General features: G+C 35.7%; 2 protein-coding genes and 1 long non-coding RNA gene across 4 annotated transcripts; all 3 read left to right on the top strand.

Moving 5' to 3' along the window:
* The first annotated feature begins 588 nt into the window (after nt 1-588).
* LOC128242391 (uncharacterized) lies at nt 589-4402 on the top strand. Of its 2 annotated transcripts, none has more exons than XM_052959529.1 (2): nt 589-1678; nt 2974-4402. In XM_052959529.1, the coding sequence occupies exons 1-2, from the start codon at nt 775-777 to the stop codon at nt 3792-3794; spliced, it is 1725 nt and encodes a 574-aa protein (XP_052815489.1). In that variant the 5' UTR covers nt 589-774; the 3' UTR covers nt 3795-4402. The 2 variants fall into 2 exon arrangements, with proteins under 2 accessions (XP_052815489.1, XP_052815488.1); XM_052959528.1 differs by having other exon boundaries at nt 590-1678; nt 2968-4402.
* Nucleotides 4403-11367: 6965 nt separating this feature from the next.
* LOC128242404 (uncharacterized) lies at nt 11368-14763 on the top strand. Its single transcript, XR_008262605.1, has 3 exons — nt 11368-11506; nt 13143-13255; nt 14692-14763. It is a non-coding gene; the product is annotated as an uncharacterized LOC128242404 (long non-coding RNA).
* A 2206-nt stretch (nt 14764-16969) lies between these two features.
* LOC128244304 (uncharacterized) lies at nt 16970-21271 on the top strand. Its single transcript, XM_052962319.1, has 4 exons — nt 16970-17029; nt 17332-17487; nt 19122-19234; nt 20671-21271. Exons 1-4 carry the CDS (start codon nt 16970-16972, stop codon nt 21269-21271), a joined length of 930 nt encoding a protein of 309 aa, XP_052818279.1.
* The last annotated feature ends 107 nt before the right edge of the window (nt 21272-21378 follow it).

Genomic DNA, 21378 nt, shown 5'->3' with positions numbered 1-21378 from the left:
AGATGGGGAAGGGATTATTATTATTATTATTATTATTATTATTATTATTATTATTATTATTATTTGGTTCTGCATATTTACATAATGATCGGTCAATAAAGTCCGGAGATTGTTATTAGGAAAGATATCGAGTTTAATTTGAAAGAAATGAGCATAAAACACGGTATTTCTACCTTAAATATTTAAGCATTTACCGATGTTTTAATATGTTAACGCTTTTCGCTATTTAATTCAAGGTTACAAGCTTGTTATCAGCAGATAATATTTTCCATGCAATATTAAGTAGTAGTTAAAAGTTTATCAGTCAAAATTAATGTTTGTTATACATGCGTATGTATTGACTTTGAATAAGAGTGTCACTTTTAATCGCATATTTACAAACGTTTTAGCATAGTGAATATATACAAAGGTTATATTTGGACATGCGCAGTATTTGAAATGAATTTACTCCCTTGTTGAATTTGAAGATGAACAAAATAAAGGTAAATATAACTTGTATTTCTTTATTGAGAATTGCTTGATATAACCGACATTAAAAGCAGTTTTTTTGTGGGGGTGGGGATAATAAAATAGCGCATTTGAACGATCTTTAATGTTTTTCTAAATTAGAACAAAGATCACTACTTTCGTTTTGAAAATGATTCGTATCTAGACAAGACATTTTATGTTTGTCTAAGGTCAAATTTTTACTTGCTCGTACTGAATCTGTACGTTTTCATTTGAATAAAACAGTTAGCTTATAACAGTGATTCATATATTAGTTTGTTTACATAGATGGAGGTACCCGGAAAGAAGCGTGACCCTGACCTTGACAAGGGTTCCGCTGACGCCACGGTCTACTGCCAGCCGTGTGAAGAAGGCGGTAAACGCGCTGTGGCCCAGGGCTTCTGTCAGACCTGCGAGGAGTACATGTGCGCTCCCTGTGTCGAATACCATAAGAGATTGAAGATGTCCAGGAACCACATTTTGCTGTCCAAAGATAAGATGCCCTCCTTCTACACGTCAACGAAGAAATCAGCTATCGGCGACACGGATTATTGTAACAACCATCCGAAGGAGATGATCAAATTTTATTGCCCGACCCACGGAGACCTTGGCTGTGGTGATTGTGTCGTACTCGACCATCGCAACTGTAAAGTTGACTATATCGCTGATGTGGCTAAAGAATTCGTCACTGGAAAATCATTCAGAGAGCTGGAGCCATCGATTAAACGAGCTGAAGATCTTTTATCCGGGTTTATAAGAAACGTCAAGGAGCTCTTTGGTGATGTCAAAAACCAGTCGAAGGTTGAGATAGATAAACTGCGGAAGTTCCGTGCAGAAATAAACATTTATCTAGACCGGCGCGAGAAGGAGTTGCTCGACAACATCGAGAAGGTTAATACCGAGGATGAGAACGCGCTGTCTGCACTTAAGACCGATTGTGAGTTGACGAAAACCGGACTTGAGGCCATGAGGACGGAATTTACTTCCGGTGACGTCTCGGTCAATCAGCGGTACGTGGCATCAAGGAGAAGCCAGAAGGAGCTACGGAGAATTTATGATAATATGGAGAAGATGGCTGATAGGATGAACGCCCGGAAGTACCAGTTTACTAAGGACGCGGACACGGAGCGGCTACTGGGTTCGAAAAAGGGCCTTGGAACACTTGACGTTGCGGGAGAGTTTCGAAAGAATAGTATGTTTAAAAATCACTTTACATTTTTAAGTATCACTTGACTCTAAAAAGGATAGCGTTGTAATTATTTGATTAAAATTCTAAGTAATATCTCAATAATTTGTCCTTATATTGAGTTCTTGTTCATAATAGCGAAAGCAATTACTTCAATTATGACACAGAAGTTAAACTTAAACTAAATGAAAACGTTTTAATACAAAATTACTAATCATCAATAAGTTTTTGCTGCAATCAATTCGGTAAACCCGCCTGGTTGCAAGTACACTGTAAACAAACAGAAATCGGCCTCGACGCGAATGCCAACGCAGCCTGTTTTTCCCATTCGGTATTAATTGGAATTTATCATAAAATCCATAGTTATTGGGCTTACTGTACATAAGCGTATTTGTAGCAACATTTTTTACAGTGCCATTTAAATATATTTCAAGGTCTTCACAACACTCCGACCTTTTCCATCTAAAACAAAAAGAACTTTGATTTATATGTATTTTTTCTGTTCGAAATACTATCTTTATTTTTAAAAAGGTGACTCTAAGTAATGGCAATGCCCATTTTTAGTGCTGTGTCTTATATGCCCAACATTTGCACCCGGGGCAAACATAAAATCGGGATGCACATTTGGCCTTGGGGTATGTTTTTGACGAGTGTATATGACAATTAGGAAAAGTAAATATTTTCACTAAAAAACAAAAGTTATAAATTATTTGCCAAAACATTTCGACAGATTTCTTTTTATATATCAATGCGTTACTTTTATTGTTTTATGTCGAATATTCGAATTAAGATCCCCAATATAGAAACACACGCTGGGACATTTAAGGCAAATTTGTCTCCGAAAGAAAACAAAATAATGCTTGTTTGCGCTTATGCGCACTTATTTATCCCTGGGGTAAATCTTGTCACAATAATTTGGCTAAAATATCAAACTGACAGAAAAGACCTGTTAATAATGTGTTCGTAAGATATACGGGAAAAATTGTACATTGAATTTGTTTGCATGCGTACTTATGACGGGAACATTAAAATTATTATAACTCAACTTGTCAAATATAGCTTTTGGTGCTCGCTCGGTGAATTAATTGTATATTACACTAAAACCAAAAACACTTTATCATTTATATTTATTACCGGGTGTCCGTGTCTTGTTTGTTTAATCTAAATTTTCTCGTTGAAAAAAAAAACACTTAAAATTAAAGCTGCACCTTTTTAAAAAAAGTTAAAACCATTGTCTCATTTCAGTTTATAAGACGAAAGTGAAAAAAAATAATCTAGTCCATTTTTGTGTTCAGTTCCAGTTCCTGACCTCTCTACTGTGACATGGAAGAATGAAGCAGACATCAATGTCAGAACGCCACAAGACCAGGAAACCTGCATTATTACCGGCCTCGCCCTGCTGTCTCCCGGTATCTTCCTTCTTACTGACTACGGTAACAGCTGTGCCAAACTGGTGGACGCCACCACCCGCACCGTCACGTCCCGACTCGAACTGCCAGTCCAGCCCTGTGACGTGTGTGCGCTTCCTGATGACCAGGCCGCTGTCACTCTCCCGGATAAGTCCATGATACAACTGCTGTCTACGAAAGACGGGCAGTTGACGCGTGGAAAGGAAATGAAAGTATCATCTTGGTGTCGTGGTATTGCATACTACAACAATAGACTATACGTTTCTAACGTATCTAACCCGCGTATTGAAGTGATGACATTGGATGGGCTTATTATCAGTACATTTAAAACAGTTGATGGAGGACAACCTTTCAAATGCCCATACTACCTGACTGTGTCAGCTTCCACACCACCGACCCTGTACGTGTCTGACTACATTACACTCACCGTCCACCAGCTGTCTCTAGACGGGAAGGCCCTACAAGAGTACAGGGACAAGAAGCTCAAATATCCCCGGTCCGTGGTTGCGGTAGGTCCGGGTCAGCTGCTCGTGTGTGGATATGACAGTCACAACGTGATGCTGCTGACGGAGTGGGACGGCAAGATGGAGGAAATACTGGGACGGAAGGACGGACTGACATATTCCTGCTCTGTGTCCTTCTGTCCCCACACACGCACAGTAGTTGTCGGAATATCGGGTAATGACTCATTGAAGGTATTTAATGCAAACTGACAGTGTTTCTTCCTTAGTCGTGATCGTTATTTTTAGGAAGAAATTACCATGCATTAAATAACCTTTAAACAACTGAAAAGTAAATGCAAAAACATTTATTTTACAATTTAAGCTTGCGGTTTTGATTTGTTTTTTTTGTAACCTTGTGTTATCAAACTGAATAACCATTTATATTGAATGACATGTACAATATATCGAATAAATAATAAGTGTATTTTGCAGTTATGTTTAGCAAGAAAGAGAAAAACAAATTAGTGTAAATATTGTAGTAGTATCATAACCTTTTTTCAAATACCTATAAAGGATGTTTTCAATGGAAATTTCCAAGTGTAAATCCAGCTTCCATTTGAATAATTAAACTGATAAAATGATTTTATACCTTCAAATTTAAGGTATCTAATAAAATTGATTTACATATTTTGAGTATTTGCATATCTTGAGACGCAAAAGTGGTATTGTCTTTTTATTAAAATTGTATGTAATATTTCTTCATTTAACCATGTCCTGAAAATAACCAAAGATTTCACTTAAACATTTTAAATAAAAAATGTTTATAAACAAATCTTGAAGTGTCGGTTGAGAAATCCTGTAAATAAATTTTAGCTGATTGGGCTCTGTATTTATGTTAAAGAATCACTCTAAGTTCTTAATGTTCCAATGTACTTGTGATTTGGTCTTAATAAACATATTATTTATTTTAAGCAATAATCAATAAAGAAAGGCAATGACCTGTCGCAAATATGAATTCATTTATGTTAGGGCCATCATTTAAATCTATCAGATAAGTGGTAAAAAATCCACAGCGGTTAATTTCATAAGAGCTTCATTATGGCAGGTGTCAATGGGATATTCCGAGAATAGCTAGAAGGGTCGCAGAATGACTCATATACTTACATTATTTTCACCGCCCCGATAGCTCAGTGGTTGAGTATTCTCTTCGGGGGTTCACACACCGTACGGCGTCAAACAGGAAGACGTTAAAACATGTTATCAGAAACTCACTTGCCAAGCGCTCGGCATTGAGAAATTGGAAAACGGGTACTGGTTCAACCCTGGGAAGATGACCCCGTGTTTCGAAGGGGTCTCTGCGCAACTGGCTAAGGCTCAAACAAGAAACTCATGTACCTCAAATTGTTTCTTCAACTCTTCTTATGTCTGGATTGACTGCGAACTGCAGTCACTTCCATCTCATGCCATTTATGGCATTTGAGAAACATTTCAAGTCGTGATGGCGTCACGACGGGGTTGAGCCAGAATTCGTGATGGCGTCACGACTTGGTTGAGCCAGAATTCAGCCAATAGGCGCGGGAGGATCTTGATAATCTAACAAACAAGGATCAGTAAGTCTGGGGCATTATCTGCAAAGTGGTTCTGATCGTCTGCTTTGCTCTCGTTTGGGGAAACTGAAACACCGGGTAATAAATAACTATTACCAACATAAACGTCGTTGTTTTTTATTCTGTAAAAATGAGTTTCCATGAGTTTTTATGAATCATAAATTGAGTTACTGTGAACCATAAATTGAGGAACTGTGAATCATAAATTTAATTACTGTGTATTGAATATTACTTAATATTGTCAAATCAATTGTAAAAAACACGGAATGCATACCAACGACAATGCATGGTGCAATGAAAAACAAAAAACACTAGGTGAAATCTTCAAATCCATTATATTTTTCATTGCAGTCGAACCCCGTTAGCTCGAACTCGTTTAGCTAGAATAACTCGTTGGCTCGATCTGGATGCTTAGGACCCATTTCTTTATATTCAGGAAAAGATTCCCGCTTGGCTCGAATTTTCTGAGGCTCGAGGTATTTTCGCCTGTCCCTTGGAGTTCGAGCCAACGGAATCGATTGTATTGCGGATTTTGAGTTGTGCAGGCTCTTAAACGTACCTCTCCGACCTGACTATATCCCTCTCATTTTTCCAGCAGCAATTACATTGTCGAAAACTGACATAAACTTGGCATCGATGTGTACAATGCATTGAAACTTACTAACTGAAGTACCACATAGTTTACAATTTATTTAAGTCGAGCAGCTATTTCGTATTTTTCCATAAAAAAGATTACTGGGTATGTCTACCAGGTAGAATTCATTCCTTATGCGTGATTGGATAGTCGGTGTTATCACGTGATATTACCAAGGTACGTGTATAGCTTAAATATGTAATTTATAGAGTAGGCCGTCGTAGCTCAGTGGATACGACGCTGGACTTCAATTTTGGCGACACGGGTTCGAACCCGGTCTCCGACACAATTTTTTTTTTTTTACATTTTGGTACTTTTTTTACAATTATGATATCAAAGCGTAACAGATTCCATTAGATAATTGTCCTGAGATTCGCTACAGAAAAAAAAACAATTTTTGGTGCGAATCTGGTGTAAAGTCCCTTTAAGGGTTCATTGTACTTTGTGCGCTCATTATAAATAGATAAATGAAGGGTCTTCGCATTGATTCAAAAAGCTTAGTTCCTTCATTCACAGCAACATATAGTTGATAAACGCGAGATTAGCAGCATCAGTAGTAGTTATATGATAGTTAGTAGAAGGAATAGTAGTAGCTGTTGTTGTAGAAGTGGCAACACGGCATCTCTCCGCCCTGGCTCTATCCCTCTAATTTGCCTGGCAACCATGACCTTACATTGGAAACTAACAAGGCGACCATTCGTTCCGTCCTGGCTCTATCCGTCTGATTTGCCCAAAAACCATTATGTGCACTGCTTTGGAAACTGGCAGGCAATGCGACTCATCTCTGTCCTTGTCATATATCACTCGCATTTCCCCCAGCAACCAGTACATTGCTTTGAAAACAAACAAGGCGGCTCATCCCTCCGCCCAGGCTCTATCCCTCGCATTTGCCCAGCAAGCATTACATTACATTGGTAACACAAGGCGACCATTCTCTCCGTCCTGGCTCTATCCCTCGCATTTGACCAGCAACAATTGCATTGCTTTGGAAACAAATAAGGCAACTAATCCTTCCATCCTTGCCAAACCTCTCGCATTTTGTCCAGCAACCATTACATTGCTTTTGAGACAAACAAAGAATTCGAGTGTCCGGGACTGTATTATTTAAAGCGGTATACATGAAGACGTTGGTTGTTTAACTCGGCATAACAATTAGTGTAGTTTGACCTCTTTCGTGCATAATATTTCATCTATAATTTTTGCATTTCAAGATGGCGGCGCCCTTGCAACAAACTGGAAACATTTTTAAAAAATAGTGTTTTTTACTGCTTAATCGTGCTCATGGGGTATTCTTTATCAGGAACAAGAGCATTGAAGTGTTTCCTATGATGAAGAAAATAATGAACAAAGGAAATAGGTAGTTGACGAGAAATTACAATCCTAATATTTGTTGTCCGAATACATGTGTAGTTGAGAAGAATTATGGTCTTTTCCTAAACAGTCCGTTTCGTAAACTCTGAATCTTTACAAGTCCTTCCTTAGGCCATTTTAGCGCCCATTTATCGAGGAGTGTGTTTATTTTAAATCTGTATCACTGTAGCCACAATAAAGCTACACTCTCACAGATTTACCGTTTTTACAACTTTTTTTTATTTTTTGTCTTTGAAAAAGCAACTTTTTGCCTAAATATCTGCAAACCAATGATAAAAGATTGCTGACAAATGATCAGATCGCAGATTTTCACGTTTCCATTAAAAAAATAATGTTTTATGGCTTAAACCATTACTAACGGTTTAAAAATATTAATGCATAAAACATCAATTTTTGAAATTAAATATAAAACTCTGCGATCTAATTTTTGTCAGCAGTCTTATATAACTGTTTTCCATGCATTTTCGTAAAAAAATGGCTCATTCCAAGACAAAAATTTAAAAAGTTGTCAAAACATTTAATAATCTTTGAGAGTGCATCTTTAAGGGATTTTTTTTAAACATTTGGATATTTATTTTTCTCCCACAACGCCACAAGTCAACTGATTCATACCAATGTATAATATATTCTTTGACTGTAACTCTACAATATCTTTCACTGTATTGTTAAATCAAAAAACAAAAGTTACACATGAATTATTTTTCTCCAATACCTTTATCTTATTACTCTAGTGTTTTATGAAACACTTATTCAGAACGGCTTCGTACGTGTTATCTTGCCGCTCAATATACTTAGCCCTTGGATCTCTTGGATCTGCCATTCTTGACTAGGAAAACAACAAGTGGAAACTGAGAGTCGCCAAAACAAAAATCGTCAAAGACTCTGAAGCGGCTGTTTATATGGACTAGTGTCTCTTAAAAATTGTATTGCTTTTAGATTAATCGCCCCGGGGCACTTGTTTTCCTTATGTAAACATGAGCGAGGAATAGGTCAGGCTGCACTTAAATGTTTTTAACAGCTCATATATAAGGTCATTCTGATTGTTTCAAATGTTTTTTTTTTAAATATCTTTGTTTTTATTTTAGACGCTTTTTGGAGGCAAACTATACACTTCAAAAAGGAGACTCTAGACAAGTACACTTTTGATTGGCCAAAAAATAACACTTTTTTTAACATTCCATTTAGTAAAAGCAATCAAAGTTAATGTGAATTTAGTTTTTTGGCATGGCACAATATTTATCTCAGGTTTTACGATAAGTATCTCTTCTCATTAAAGTCTCCCCACTTCCCTATAATTTGACTGGTGGGAAGAGTGACTTCTCCCGAAAAAATCAGCCTTGTGAGAGCCCTGGTGACAACAACCCGAGATGGTAAAGAAAGTGTCTGAAGTGAAAATGAACAAGAAAGAAGAATTAAGAGTATTCTGTAGGGATATTACTACAATGTGTGCATGAACATGCATGTACTTTGATAAGATACATGGTCGTTTTACAACAATACAAAGCTAATATTGTGCGCATTGTTTTCCCATTTAAGAAAGCACCATGCCCCTATTTTGGCCCCCCCGCCCTTTTTTTGGCCACCCCTGCTTTTTTAATTCCTGGCTAAAACACTAAGGTCAGCTATGATCATACTCCCAGGGCACTTGCATTATCTTGAATTATTAGTGAGTGCCAAATAATGGTATTACATGTACGTAGCAGCTTATTGATGTGTTTTCGGCATTTTACAATTGAGAGAATCTGTATTTGAATTAAATTAATAATTTATCATCATAATATGTGTTTTCAATATAAATTTTCTTTTTTTTAATTTAAAAAGGGAGCATACAAACTGTAGCAAGATACAAAACAATTGCATACTCCCCGGTATAAATAATTCAGATTTGCAAAAATGGTTTGTTCAAGTATATAACTTTTCTTTCATTGAAAAATAGCCCTCTTTAGCTATATAAGAACAGTTTAGCTACACTACCAACCATACAGTTTTTTCACATTTCTCCCGTGATTTTCCCTTACCGCAAATTCTGCAGGCGTGGTTCAATAAACATGTACAAAAATATTTTTGTACCACCTTCATCTGTTAAAATACCTGCGTAGTGGTAAGCAGCATCACGGCGACATGCCACATGCATGTTTTTCGGAAGACGCATGCTGTAGCAGCAGTTACTTGACAGAAAATGGTAATCAGTCTGTTCTAAATTACCACTATTACACTATTTTTACTCATACAAAGTAAAAACGTTGTTATTATTATATAAATATATATATTAATTTTTATATTAAAAAACAACAGAAAATTGTTTGTTATCCCTCTGTATTGCTCTAGTGACAGTCTGATGTTATATTTTCTATTTATATCATTGTCCTTATTGCTCATTTTAAGCTCTGCTAGCCAAAGCCAAAGGCCAGAAGAACCTATGCGATGGTTAAGTGTACGTAGTCCGTGCGTCTGTTATCAATTGCTTGTTAACACGATACAGTCCTCAGTTTTTATTGTATCTCGATGAAACTTTTACAGTATTTAGATATCCATTAGAGCTCAGTTCCTTTAGAAAACCAGCCAGATCCGCCCTGCCTGGATTATGGGCCTTGATAGTATAAAAAAATGCTATTGTATAAACAATAGCTTGTGAACACGATACACTCTTCATTTTTGATTGTATTCCGATGAAACTTGTACAGTATTTAGATATCCATTTAAGCTCGGTTCCTTTTGAAACCAGCCAGATCTGCCAATGTATGCCTAGATTATGGGTCTTGAAAGTATAAAAAATGCTATTTTTAGCTAAGTCTATTTTGAGCCAAGTCTACATGAGCGAAGTCTATTTTTAGCGAAGTTTACATGTAAAGTCACAATTGCTTGTGAATGCTTATTCAAATTATGCCCCTGGGGTCATTATTGGCCACGCCCCCGGGTTCACAGGTTTGGTAAACTTAAATTGGGAAGTGTTAAAAACCTTTTTGTCTGAAAAAGCTATGCAGATCCTTGCTATTTTGATAATGGCTTAATTTAGTGGTCCGCTACCATGGTTGTTCAAATTATGACCCTTGGATCAAAACTGGAACTGCCCCGAGGGTCACAAGATTCCTAGAGACTTATTAAAGAAATATTTTCAAAATCTTGTTTCAAACCACAAGGCCCATACCTTTAATATTTGTTATGGAGGATCATATGATGACCGTCTAGCAAAACATTTGAAATTATGCCCCTTGGGCAAAAGCTGGCCCCACCCCTTTTGGCTTACTTTTTAATTTTTAAAGCTACAGTAATGAAATTTTGACCATGTGTACAGTTTTGCAAACAAGCATCAATGTGGTCCTCGGATGTCCTTGACTTTGACCTTTTGACAAACCTTTTTATTTTTAAAGCTACAGAAATGAAATTTTGACCATGAGAACAGTTTTGAAAGCAAATATTGTTTACCCTCAGATAACCTTTATTTGGCACATATTAAAATAGTTCATGAAACTAATCTGCTAACAACACTTTCTGTCCTCAGATGTTGAACGTGCAGCGTTTTCAGCTAACCCAAACACAAAAAGTGAACTATTAAATTTGTTGCCTATTACTCATACGTACATGCTCTGGATTTAAAACGACAACAAGAGCCATGCCAGTAGAACATAGGCCCTCTTGGGCCTCTTGTTACTAATTAAATAAATAAATACTTTTGAAACCATTTTCTTTATTTCTAATACCAAGTGGTCATAAACGGTTACGATTGCTTATCTGGCCGAACTTCATGTTACTGAGAAAGGGCCCTCTTAAATGAGAACAAGGGTGTTTAAACATAATAATAAATAGTTCTTAGAAGCAGACCATTAAAAATGTATTAAAACACACTGATATATGGCTATTGTACATTCCAGGAAAAAGACTGTAGCATGGTCAGTGCCTTTCAATCCTGAGGTATGATAAGATTTCTTTATATTTGACATTAGGGCCTTAAAAAAAGATTCTTTTAACATAAAGCTCATAGAGATTTTATTACTGACTATTGTTTATGATAAAATGAATTTTTATTTTAATTAAAGTTACTATATTGTAGTAATAATTAATTATTGGGCGATTATTTTTCTTTAAACTTGGTGGCAGGTTTGACATATATGTGTGCACCCATTATGAAGATTTTGCATGTTAAATATGAATGTTTATATGCTTCTATGTTATAGATATATTTTATTGTATTGATATTTTGTTTCTAATTTTAGACCCAGGGAACAACTGTCAAATCCGGTGCTAAGAGCAAGGTACGATACTCGGACGGAGTTTTGCGTCGAACCAACTGGGTGGGCAATGTGCTTGAAGATACCATCCTGCAGATATTTGCCAATGGGGAGATGGATGTGTTTGTAAACATAGTCAAGGTGAAATGGTTGTTGACATGATTATTATGATACATGTATTGTTTCATCACATTTTGTAAAACAAAAATAGCAACGAGGAATTTCCTTGATACACAAGTTCCCGACTCAATTTATAAGCTACTTGTAGGGATGCCCATTCTGAACTAGACATGCATCCCAAGGACCCCCAAATAAAACTTCCATTGATTGGAAGCGATGCATTCTGACCCGAAGACCCCGAATTTGAAGTATTAGGGTCACATTTTAGTTGTACCCAACCTAACACTCCCTTTCAAAATGCTGTTTATTCACCTCTTAACTTGTGAAAGACGTACATGTCAAAAAAATAATAGGCTTTACTAAACTAAGGTATCAACGTTAAGAACATGAACAAAATCTTTCGATATTATGTTTATTGTTTATATCATTTCAGATATGTCATGAAGAGATTAAATGATATAAACTATAAATATATGATGGCATGATAGCTGAAACCTAAGTGTAAATGAAAAAGAGTGCTCGGCAAAAAAAGGAATGTAGCCTTATGTAAAAGTTGAGCTTGTTTTGCACTATTATTATCCCCCGCCGAATAGAAGGTTTCGGGAGGGGAATATTGTTTTGGCAATGTTCGTCCGTCATTCCGTCCGTCCGTCAGGTGCCATATCTTGGTAGGCATTGATCAGAAAATGTTCAAACTTGGTCAGAATGTTCCCCTTGATTAGAAATCGACCACTTGTAAAAGTGGGTCATATGGGGTTAAAACCTCGGTCACTAGGTCAAATCTTAGAACAATCTTTGGAACATACTAGATGCATTATACACAGTCAAATATTCATGAAACTTAATCAGAATGTTTTCCTTGATGAACCCTTGGTCGTAAATAAATCTCGGTCACATATGATTGCAAATTAGGTCACAAGGTCAAATCTTATAAAAAATCTTGTCCGGAACCATATCATGGTAATGATTGGTCAAGTTATGTTCAAACTTGGTCATGATGTACCCCTTGATGAAATATGGACCACTTTAAAATATGGGTCACATGGGGTCAAAAACTAGGTCACTAGGTCATATCTTACAGAAAACATGGGAACACTATAGAGGCAATACATCTGCTCTCATTTCCATGAAACTTAATCAGAATGTTTGCCTTGATGAAATCTTGGAATAGATTGAAACTAGTAGGTCATATAGGGTAAAAATGAGGTCAAATCTTAAAACACCTTTTTGGACACTCTAGAGGCTATATTTTTTGCAACATATCTCGACCAATCTTGATGAAACTTTGCCTTGATGAAATCTTAGATTAGTTTGGAACTGGGTAACATGGAGTCATAAACTAGGTTTTTTTGGTCAATTCTAAAAGTTAGATTATATACAATATTTTTTTTATTTCAAACAGTTGCAATTAAACTCAAACTCATATATATACTTCACCAACAATTTATTTTCATTCCTTGACTTAGCCCAATCAGGCGGGGAATATCAATCATCAGGCTGGTTTAATTCCCAATTGATTTGATTCACAAATTTTGTTAAAATAAAATAAGTATGTTAGACTTAATATAAACAAAAAACTTGCTTCTTAGCAAGTATTGAATTCCCTTTATATATATATATATATATATATATATATATATATATATTGGCTTTGCAGGTTGAAGTTGTTCCAAGCTACTCTGCACTGAAGGTTTGGTGGGAGGCGAGCGGAGTGCAGGAAAAAGACAAACAAACTCAACAGCTCCTTGAAACACAGGCTGGCAAACTCAGGTGATCATTGCCCCCTACAGCAAGCCCACAACTTATTAATTAAAAATCTTAATTAACCCTCATACATTCATATAAATATTTTTCAATTTCACGTGAATAGATTAGCCTTATAACTGATTGATTAACATTAAAGGTATATATGATTGGGAAGATTATTGTACGTTATTCATTAATGACAGCGACCAAAATCACTGATTTTCAGTCAATAATGGATTAAATGCTTCCAGCCAATAAGTGTTAATGCATTTAAAGCCAATTCCCTTCACTACCTTTATTGACAGAAACAGCATTAACGTCTTAAATCAATACATACACATCTGTCACAAATAACAAACATAGATTTGAGTGATAAACCTTTAACTACAGTCGAAACTCGATGGCTCGATATTCTATGGACCGGCCAAAATACTTGAGCCTCGAGAATATCGAGCCAAGCGGGATTGCTTACAGAATGTTATTTTTTTTTATTCGTTACAAAAAGTATTGTTTACGACATTTGTTATTGGCTACATCATCTCCGCAAGAGAAGCGAAGAGTATTTATTGGACATAATTACAATCGTGAAGTACGTAGCATGACTTATTCGATACTTATAAAATATATTTTGATTTTTTTAAAATTATTATAAAAATACATTTATGCGAAAGCAACAAACAAGCAGTTTTAAACAGTGGGTAACACAACTATAGCTCATAAGGTATATCAAAATGCATAGAAATTTATAGATGGATAACAATTAGAGACATAACTTAAAGTGATGTCATGTTAAATCAACCTGTTTAACCATTTAAATTTGATAATAATTATAATACCAGTCAAGCAATTTTAATCAATTAGCACCTTGTGCTAAATGAAGCCAAGCAAACAATTTAAGGTGTGAGATTCTTAACTGAACCCGCGAAAATGACATCGACCCAGGCATACAAAACAAAGTGTGAAATTCTAACTTGGGACCGCGAAAATGACTTCGAGCGTGGAGAAATATCGACCCTCAAGATATCGAGCCATCTGATCGAATTTTATATGAACAAAGAGTAAAGAAAATCAGTCCTTTTAATCTGGTTCGAGCCAACGAGGATATCGAGCCATGAGATATCGAGCCAACGAGTTTCGACTGTACTTCAATACTAAATATTGCTTTTAAAATATTAATAACTGATAGCAAGATTGTAACCGTGAATTTAATAGCTTAAACCGCGAAAATATTAAATGATTGGTAAGTGCTTAAAGATTTACTGTGATTTACTTTCGTCTCATAAGGTAGAAGTACTGTGATTACTGCACATTTCTTTCAAATTCAACTCGTTATCTTTCATGAGAAACAGTGTTTTTTCGACATTTTTTCATCCTTATCGGTATATTAAAACAAATTTAATTATGTGATAAATCTTATTTGGGAGTAAGAGTGCATCTTTAAAGATGTATTTTTATTGCAGGCACTTGTTACTTCAGTCTCAGGTGTGTGGGCGCGTGCCTCCGGTCGTGTTCATGAGGGATATCAGCGTAGCTCGCCAGAAGCAAATAGAGGAGCTACTTCACAACCTTGACACAGGGCCTCCAGATACAGAATTGGAGCAGGAGGAGACAGAGAAAGACAAGCTTGAACATCAGGGAGATTGGAAAAGGAAACGAGCACAGAAATCTGCTGGGCATAGCAGTGATTTGGTGGTACAACCAGGTGAAACTGATGTTGAAAGAATTGAGTTTGAGGATAAATTGTTTGATAGTCATGAAGTTGATAGTAATATATGTGAAGATGTATCATACAGTTTTGATCAAGAATTGAGTGTTGAAGAGAAAGGGGTGGATGGAAATGATTCAAAAAGAGTAAGAACTAGTGACTTCAAGTTTAGACAAGATCTGTATGGGTTACAGCATGATTCCCTCATGAAGAAAGTGCTAGATAGCAAGCTGGCAAGAAGGCCCCTTGCTGCAGTAGAGGAAAAAGAAACATTCAAAAGGGCTTATAAGCCTTTTAAAGTATCAAAAAGAAGATTAGAAAGGCAGACTTATGGATACAATAATTATGATGATTAGAAATGTAATTTTTGTGCTTTCCCTTTCAGTCTTATAGATGTGTTTGTTTAGATTGTTCTTTGTTTGATATAAATTGCATTAAAACTAGTAAAAATCACCTTGAAATGGATATTAATGGCTTTGAGACAAATTTCAACAGTAGTCTTAGATGCTCTAAAACAAACTGTAGCAAGATACAAAACAATTGCATACTCCCCGGTATAAATAATTCAGATTTGCAAAAATGGTTTGTTCAAGTATATAACTTTTCTTTCATTGAAAAATAGCCCTCTTTAGCTATATAAGAACAGTTTAGCTACACTACCAACCATACAGTTTTTTCACATTTCTCCCGTGATTTTCCCTTACCGCAAATTCTGCAGGCGTGGTTCAATAAACATGTACAAAAATATTTTTGTACCACCTTCATCTGTTAAAATACCTGCGTAGTGGTAAGCAGCATCACGGCGACATGCCACATGCATGTTTTTCGGAAGACGCATGCTGTAGCAGCAGTTACTTGACAGAAAATGGTAATCAGTCTGTTCTAAATTACCACTATTACACTATTTTTATTGTATATGTATATGCCTAGATTATGGGTCTTGAAAGTATAAAAAATGCTATTTTTAGCTAAGTCTATTTTGAGCCAAGTCTACATGAGCGAAGTCTATTTTTAGCGAAGTTTACATGTAAAGTCACAATTGCTTGTGAATGCTTATTCAAATTATGCCCCTGGGGTCATTATTGGCCACGCCCCCGGGTTCACAGGTTTGGTAAACTTAAATTGGGAAGTGTTAAAAACCTTTTTGTCTGAAAAAGCTATGCAGATCCTTGCTATTTTGATAATGGCTTAATTTAGTGGTCCGCTACCATGGTTGTTCAAATTATGACCCTTGGATCAAAACTGGAACTGCCCCGAGGGTCACAAGATTCCTAGAGACTTATTAAAGAAATATTTTCAAAATCTTGTTTCAAACCACAAGGCCCATACCTTTAATATTTGTTATGGAGGATCATATGATGACCGTCTAGCAAAACATTTGAAATTATGCCCCTTGGGCAAAAGCTGGCCCCACCCCTTTTGGCTTACTTTTTAATTTTTAAAGCTACAGTAATGAAATTTTGACCATGTGTACAGTTTTGCAAACAAGCATCAATGTGGTCCTCGGATGTCCTTGACTTTGACCTTTTGACAAACCTTTTTATTTTTAAAGCTACAGAAATGAAATTTTGACCATGAGAACAGTTTTGAAAGCAAATATTGTTTACCCTCAGATAACCTTTATTTGGCACATATTAAAATAGTTCATGAAACTAATCTGCTAACAACACTTTCTGTCCTCAGATGTTGAACGTGCAGCGTTTTCAGCTAACCCAAACACAAAAAGTGAACTATTAAATTTGTTGCCTATTACTCATACGTACATGCTCTGGATTTAAAACGACAACAAGAGCCATGCCAGTAGAACATAGGCCCTCTTGGGCCTCTTGTTACTAATTAAATAAATAAATACTTTTGAAACCATTTTCTTTATTTCTAATACCAAGTGGTCATAAACGGTTACGATTGCTTATCTGGCCGAACTTCATGTTACTGAGAAAGGGCCCTCTTAAATGAGAACAAGGGTGTTTAAACATAATAATAAATAGTTCTTAGAAGCAGACCATTAAAAATGTATTAAAACACACTGATATATGGCTATTGTACATTCCAGGAAAAAGACTGTAGCATGGTCAGTGCCTTTCAATCCTGAGGTATGATAAGATTTCTTTATATTTGACATTAGGGCCTTAAAAAAAGATTCTTTTAACATAAAGCTCATAGAGATTTTATTACTGACTATTGTTTATGATAAAATGAATTTTTATTTTAATTAAAGTTACTATATTGTAGTAATAATTAATTATTGGGCGATTATTTTTCTTTAAACTTGGTGGCAGGTTTGACATATATGTGTGCACCCATTATGAAGATTTTGCATGTTAAATATGAATGTTTATATGCTTCTATGTTATAGATATATTTTATTGTATTGATATTTTGTTTCTAATTTTAGACCCAGGGAACAACTGTCAAATCCGGTGCTAAGAGCAAGGTACGATACTCGGACGGAGTTTTGCGTCGAACCAACTGGGTGGGCAATGTGCTTGAAGATACCATCCTGCAGATATTTGCCAATGGGGAGATGGATGTGTTTGTAAACATAGTCAAGGTGAAATGGTTGTTGACATGATTATTATGATACATGTATTGTTTCATCACATTTTGTAAAACAAAAATAGCAACGAGGAATTTCCTTGATACACAAGTTCCCGACTCAATTTATAAGCTACTTGTAGGGATGCCCATTCTGAACTAGACATGCATCCCAAGGACCCCCAAATAAAACTTCCATTGATTGGAAGCGATGCATTCTGACCCGAAGACCCCGAATTTGAAGTATTAGGGTCACATTTTAGTTGTACCCAACCTAACACTCCCTTTCAAAATGCTGTTTATTCACCTCTTAACTTGTGAAAGACGTACATGTCAAAAAAATAATAGGCTTTACTAAACTAAGGTATCAACGTTAAGAACATGAACAAAATCTTTCGATATTATGTTTATTGTTTATATCATTTCAGATATGTCATGAAGAGATTAAATGATATAAACTATAAATATATGATGGCATGATAGCTGAAACCTAAGTGTAAATGAAAAAGAGTGCTCGGCAAAAAAAGGAATGTAGCCTTATGTAAAAGTTGAGCTTGTTTTGCACTATTATTATCCCCCGCCGAATAGAAGGTTTGGGGAGGGGAATATTGTTTTGGCAATGTTCGTCCGTCATTCCGTCCGTCCGTCAGGTGCCATATCTTGGTAGGCATTGATCAGAAAATGTTCAAACTTGGTCAGAATGTTCCCCTTGATTAGAAATCGACCACTTGTAAAAGTGGGTCATATGGGGTTAAAACCTCGGTCACTAGGTCAAATCTTAGAACAATCTTTGGAACATACTAGATGCATTATACACAGTCAAATATTCATGAAACTTAATCAGAATGTTTTCCTTGATGAACCCTTGGTCGTAAATAAATCTCGGTCACATATGATTGCAAATTAGGTCACAAGGTCAAATCTTATAAAAAATCTTGTCCGGAACCATATCATGGTAATGATTGGTCAAGTTATGTTCAAACTTGGTCATGATGTACCCCTTGATGAAATATGGACCACTTTAAAATATGGGTCACATGGGGTCAAAAACTAGGTCACTAGGTCATATCTTACAGAAAACATGGGAACACTATAGAGGCAATACATCTGCTCTCATTTCCATGAAACTTAATCAGAATGTTTGCCTTGATGAAATCTTGGAATAGATTGAAACTAGTAGGTCATATAGGGTAAAAATGAGGTCAAATCTTAAAACACCTTTTTGGACACTCTAGAGGCTATATTTTTTGCAACATATCTCGACCAATCTTGATGAAACTTTGCCTTGATGAAATCTTAGATTAGTTTGGAACTGGGTAACATGGAGTCATAAACTAGGTTTTTTTGGTCAATTCTAAAAGTTAGATTATATACAATATTTTTTTTATTTCAAACAGTTGCAATTAAACTCAAACTCATATATATACTTCACCAACAATTTATTTTCATTCCTTGACTTAGCCCAATCAGGCGGGGAATATCAATCATCAGGCTGGTTTAATTCCCAATTGATTTGATTCACAAATTTTGTTAAAATAAAATAAGTATGTTAGACTTAATATAAACAAAAAACTTGCTTCTTAGCAAGTATTGAATTCCCTTTATATATATATATATATATATATATATATATATATATTGGCTTTGCAGGTTGAAGTTGTTCCAAGCTACTCTGCACTGAAGGTTTGGTGGGAGGCGAGCGGAGTGCAGGAAAAAGACAAACAAACTCAACAGCTCCTTGAAACACAGGCTGGCAAACTCAGGTGATCATTGCCCCCTACAGCAAGCCCACAACTTATTAATTAAAAATCTTAATTAACCCTCATACATTCATATAAATATTTTTCAATTTCACGTGAATAGATTAGCCTTATAACTGATTGATTAACATTAAAGGTATATATGATTGGGAAGATTATTGTACGTTATTCATTAATGACAGCGACCAAAATCACTGATTTTCAGTCAATAATGGATTAAATGCTTCCAGCCAATAAGTGTTAATGCATTTAAAGCCAATTCTCTTCACTACCTTTATTGACAGAAACAGCATTAACGTCTTAAATCAATACATACACATCTGTCACAAATAACAAACATAGATTTGAGTGATAAACCTTTAACTACAGTCGAAACTCGATGGCTCGATATTCTATGGACCGGCCAAAATACTTGAGCCTCGAGAATATCGAGCCAAGCGGGATTGCTTACAGAATGTTATTTTTTTTTATTCGTTACAAAAAGTATTGTTTACGACATTTGTTATTGGCTACATCATCTCCGCAAGAGAAGCGAAGAGTATTTATTGGACATAATTACAATCGTGAAGTACGTAGCATGACTTATTCGATACTTATAAAATATATTTTGATTTTTTTAAAATTATTATAAAAATACATTTATGCGAAAGCAACAAACAAGCAGTTTTAAACAGTGGGTAACACAACTATAGCTCATAAGGTATATCAAAATGCATAGAAATTTATAGATGGATAACAATTAGAGACATAACTTAAAGTGATGTCATGTTAAATCAACCTGTTTAACCATTTAAATTTGATAATAATTATAATACCAGTCAAGCAATTTTAATCAATTAGCACCTTGTGCTAAATGAAGCCAAGCAAACAATTTAAGGTGTGAGATTCTTAACTGAACCCGCGAAAATGACATCGACCCAGGCATACAAAACAAAGTGTGAAATTCTAACTTGGGACCGCGAAAATGACTTCGAGCGTGGAGAAATATCGACCCTCAAGATATCGAGCCATCTGATCGAATTTTATATGAACAAAGAGTAAAGAAAATCAGTCCTTTTAATCTGGTTCGAGCCAACGAGGATATCGAGCCATGAGATATCGAGCCAACGAGTTTCGACTGTACTTCAATACTAAATATTGCTTTTAAAATATTAATAACTGATAGCAAGATTGTAACCGTGAATTTAATAGCTTAAACCGCGAAAATATTAAATGATTGGTAAGTGCTTAAAGATTTACTGTGATTTACTTTCGTCTCATAAGGTAGAAGTACTGTGATTACTGCACATTTCTTTCAAATTCAACTCGTTATCTTTCATGAGAAACAGTGTTTTTTCGACATTTTTTCATCCTTATCGGTATATTAAAACAAATTTAATTATGTGATAAATCTTATTTGGGAGTAAGAGTGCATCTTTAAAGATGTATTTTTATTGCAGGCACTTGTTACTTCAGTCTCAGGTGTGTGGGCGCGTGCCTCCGGTCGTGTTCATGAGGGATATCAGCGTAGCTCGCCAGAAGCAAATAGAGGAGCTACTTCACAACCTTGACACAGGGCCTCCAGATACAGAATTGGAGCAGGAGGAGACAGAGAAAGACAAGCTTGAACATCAGGGAGATTGGAAAAGGAAACGAGCACAGAAATCTGCTGGGCATAGCAGTGATTTGGTGGTACAACCAGGTGAAACTGATGTTGAAAGAATTGAGTTTGAGGATAAATTGTTTGATAGTCATGAAGTTGATAGTAATATATGTGAAGATGTATCATACAGTTTTGATCAAGAATTGAGTGTTGAAGAGAAAGGGGTGGATGGAAATGATTCAAAAAGAGTAAGAACTAGTGACTTCAAGTTTAGACAAGATCTGTATGGGTTACAGCATGATTCCCTCATGAAGAAAGTGCTAGATAGCAAGCTGGCAAGAAGGCCCCTTGCTGCAGTAGAGGAAAAAGAAACATTCAAAAGGGCTTATAAGCCTTTTAAAGTATCAAAAAGAAGATTAGAAAGGCAGACTTATGGATACAATAATTATGATGATTAGAAATGTAATTTTTGTGCTTTCCCTTTCAGTCTTATAGATGTGTTTGTTTAGATTGTTCTTTGTTTGATATAAATTGCATTAAAACTAGTAAAAATCACCTTGAAATG

Source organism: Mya arenaria, chromosome 8, assembly GCF_026914265.1.
Source record: "Mya arenaria isolate MELC-2E11 chromosome 8, ASM2691426v1".
Lineage (NCBI taxonomy): Eukaryota > Metazoa > Mollusca > Bivalvia > Myida > Myidae > Mya > Mya arenaria.
The sequence above is the reverse complement of the archived record's forward strand: the minus strand, read 5'-3'. Positions and strand labels throughout refer to the sequence as shown.

Coding starts and splice junctions, on each gene's coding strand:
- LOC128242391 (XM_052959528.1), top strand. CDS start 775: ATGGAGGTACCCGGAAAGAAGCGTGACCCTGACCTTGACAAGGGTTCC. Junction 1,679..2,967: donor GGGAGAGTTTCGAAAGAATA/GTATGTTTAAAA, acceptor TTTTGTGTTCAG/TTCCAGTTCCTGACCTCTCT.
- LOC128244304 (XM_052962319.1), top strand. CDS start 16,970: ATGGCTATTGTACATTCCAGGAAAAAGACTGTAGCATGGTCAGTGCCT. Junction 17,488..19,121: donor TGTTTGTAAACATAGTCAAG/GTGAAATGGTTG, acceptor TTGGCTTTGCAG/GTTGAAGTTGTTCCAAGCTA. Junction 19,235..20,670: donor ACACAGGCTGGCAAACTCAG/GTGATCATTGCC, acceptor TTTTTATTGCAG/GCACTTGTTACTTCAGTCTC.